We start from the raw sequence: 3028 nt of genomic DNA, 5'->3' as shown, positions 1-3028 counted from the left end.
TGGGACCGTGGGTGATGATAAGAGGGGGGTGATGATGGAACTGTGTCGATGGCAGGGCTGTGAGTGACAGTGGGACAAGGACGATGGCAGCCTGTGATGATGACAATGGTKGGGCTGTGGGTGACAGTGTGACAATGGTGATGGCAGCCCACAATGATGATGGTGATGGTGGGGCTTCGGTGATGGCAGCCTGTGACAATGACAGTGGCGGGGCTGTGGGTGACAGAGGGACAGTGGCAATGGTGGGGCTTTGAGTGACCGTGTGACAATGACAGTGGCAGCCTGTGATGATGACACTGGCAGGGCTGTGGGTGACAGTGGGTCCATGGCGATGGCATCCCCTGATGATGATGATGGCGATGGTGATGGCGGGGCCATGACAGCAATGGGGCTGTGGTGACACTGTGCCCGTGGCGATGGCAGCCCCTGATGATGATGGTGACAATGACGATGGTGATGGTGGGGCCATGGCAGCAATGGGGCTGTGGGTGACAGTGTCACGATGGCAATGGCATCCCCTGATGATGATGGCAATGGTGATGGCAGGGCCATGGCAATGACAGGGCTGTGGGTGACACTGTGCCCGTGGCGATGGCAGCCCCTGACAGTGCCGGTGACGATGGCGATGGTGATGGAGGGGCCATGGCAGCGATGGGGCTGTGGTGACACTGTGCCCGTGACAGTGCCGGTGACGATGGCGATGGTGATGGCGGGGCCATGGCAGCGATGGGGCTGTGGTGACACTGTGCCCATGGCGATGGCAGCCCCTGACGGTGCCGGTGACGATGGCGATGGCAGGCTGCCCACCCCGGCGCCTCGGTCGGCGGCAGATGCCGCGGGAGCCCCCGCGCCCGCCCGCCCGCCATGGCCTACTTCTGGTCTCCATGGCAACTGCCCATTTCACGGTGCCCGAGCCGCACAAAGCCCTGGCTGTGCTGTGCTGATGGGGACAGCGCGGGGACAATGGCGGGGGGGCCGTGCTGGCCCCCTCCTCCACCCTCCCGGGCTCCATCGGGGGGCACAGGGACACCCCGGCCCCGCTACCTGCGGCTCCGGCGGCTGCGCCTTGTCCTGCGCCTCCATCAGCTCCTTGTCGATCTGCTCCAGCCGGGACGCGCGGATCTGGGGGGGAAGAGGGGCTTGGAGAGGGCTGGGACACCCCAGGGACATAAAACATGGGAGGGAGGGGTGTAAGTGTGCAAGGAACGGGGTGTGAGGGGGTGGTGTAGGGTGTGAGGAGCTGGTGTAGGGCATGAGGAGAGGTGTAGGGTATGAGGGGCGGGTGTAGGGTGTGAGGAGAGGGTGTAGGGCATGAGGAGAGGGTGTAGGGTATGCAGAGTTGGTGTAGGGTGTGAGGGGCTGGTGTAGGGCATGAGGAGAGGGTGTAGGGTATGCAGAGTTGGTGTAGGGTGTGAGGGGCTGGTGTAGGGCATGAGGAGAGGGTGTAGGGTATGCAGAGTTGGTGTAGGGTGTGAGGGGCTGGTGTAGGGCATGAGGAGAGGGTGTAGGGTATGCAGAGTTGGTGTAGGGTGTGAGGGGCTGGTGTAGGGCATGAGGAGAGGGTGTAGGGTATGCAGAGTTGGTGTAGGGTGTGAGGGGCTGGTGTAGGGCATGAGGAGAGGGTGTAGGGTGTGAGGAGCTGATGTAGGGTGTGAGGGGCTGGTGTGGGGTGTGAGGAGTTGGTGTAGGGTGTGAAAAGCGGATGTAGCGTGTGAGGAGATGGTGTAGGGTGTGAGGAGAGGGTGTAGGGTGTGCAGAGTTGGTGTAGGGTGTGAGGAGCTCGTGTAGGGTGTGAGAAGCAGATGTAGAGTGTGAGGAGCTGGTGTGGGGTGTGAGGGGCTCGTGTAGGGTGTGAGGAGTGGGTGTAAGATGTGAAAAGCTCCTCCTGGGGGTGCCCAGGGTTGATCCCATAAATCCGGGACCCCCAGGGGCAGAACAGGGAGGTTTTGGGGTGCAGGACCCCACCTGTGCCCGCTGCACCATCTCGTCGGCCGTGCCGAAGCGCTCCTCCATCAGCGAGCGGATGTGCTGCGCCTCRAACTGCAGCTGCTGCCGGATCAGATCCATCTGCATGGAGAACTGGGGGGACAGGGGGGGCAGCCATCAGCGGGGCGGGGTCCCGGGGTTCTGGGGGGACAGGGGGTGACCCCAACTCACCGTCTCCACGTGGGGCAGCTCGTCCAGCCGCGTTGCCAGGCTCTGCAGCTGCGCGTAGTACCAGACCTTCTCCTTCTCCTCCTTCTCGATCTCCCCCAGCAGGAAACACCTGGGGAAGGGGGGACCCGGTCAGCACAGCCCCTGCCACCCCCGCTTTGTCCCCCTTTGTCCCCAGGCGGTCACCTCTCGCGGTCCAGCTCCTCCAGCATGCGGAAGGTGGCCCTGCCCAGCTCTCCGGGGCAGTCCCGCGGGGCCGGCGGGCTCTCCTCGCTGCCGCGCCCGGAGCTCGGTGCCTCCGGGGCGAACTTGAGGTTGTAGAGGCTGCTGATGTCCATCTGCAGGGCTGAGGGCACGGGGACAGCGCTGTCAGGGTGGGTTTGGAGGGGCTCCTCCCGCTGCCCACCGTGCCCGGGCACCCACCTTTGAGCTGGTCCAGCACCTCCGTCTGCCCCGAGGACACCATCACTCGGGCCTCCTGCTCCAGCTTGCCCTGGAGGTGCTTCAGGACCTCCTAAAACAGGGATGGAGCCGTTGAGGAGGGGGAGATGCGGATGGAAACCCCCCCGATCTCGGGGTCTGCGCCCACCTTCATGTCCGASGTCTCATTTTCCAGCTTGGAGAGGTGGTTGGAGTTGTCCTCCAGCTCCCGCCGGAGGTGGCTGTTCTCCTTCTTCAGCGCCTCCACCTGCCGCACCAGCTGATCGTACGAGGCGATGGAGCCGGACATCTTCACCTCCTCCAGAGCCTGGAGAGGGTGCGGGGGGTGGGCAGCACCTCGGGGGGCTCCGCTGCACCCTCAGAGCCCCCCGGCGCCCACCGCCTCGCTGGGAGCACAACACAGCGCTGGGCACCCCACCACCCGCACCCCCCG

At 64.4% G+C, this 3028-nt stretch overlaps 1 protein-coding gene across 1 annotated transcript in view; it reads right to left on the bottom strand.

Annotated features, from left to right (window-relative positions):
* APC2 (APC regulator of WNT signaling pathway 2) overlaps window positions 1-3028 on the bottom strand; it is a 17100-nt gene that overhangs the window by 9636 nt on the left and 4436 nt on the right. Inside the window, exons 2-8 of the mRNA XM_057377568.1 lie at window positions 2744-2902; window positions 2578-2668; window positions 2341-2500; window positions 2158-2266; window positions 1966-2079; window positions 910-1122; window positions 607-732 (exon numbers count right to left, since the gene is read on the bottom strand). Coding sequence (XP_057233551.1) covers window positions 607-732; window positions 910-1122; window positions 1966-2079; window positions 2158-2266; window positions 2341-2500; window positions 2578-2668; window positions 2744-2884 — 954 coding nt within the window. The 5' untranslated portion in view covers window positions 2885-2902. The remainder of the gene's footprint in view (window positions 1-606; window positions 733-909; window positions 1123-1965; window positions 2080-2157; window positions 2267-2340; window positions 2501-2577; window positions 2669-2743; window positions 2903-3028) is intronic.

Source organism: Malurus melanocephalus, unplaced genomic scaffold, assembly GCF_030028575.1.
Source record: "Malurus melanocephalus ecotype Western Australia unplaced genomic scaffold, MMel_1.1 scaffold_318, whole genome shotgun sequence".
NCBI classification, from domain to species: domain Eukaryota; kingdom Metazoa; phylum Chordata; class Aves; order Passeriformes; family Maluridae; genus Malurus; species Malurus melanocephalus.
This window is presented reverse-complemented; position numbering and strand designations above follow the sequence as displayed.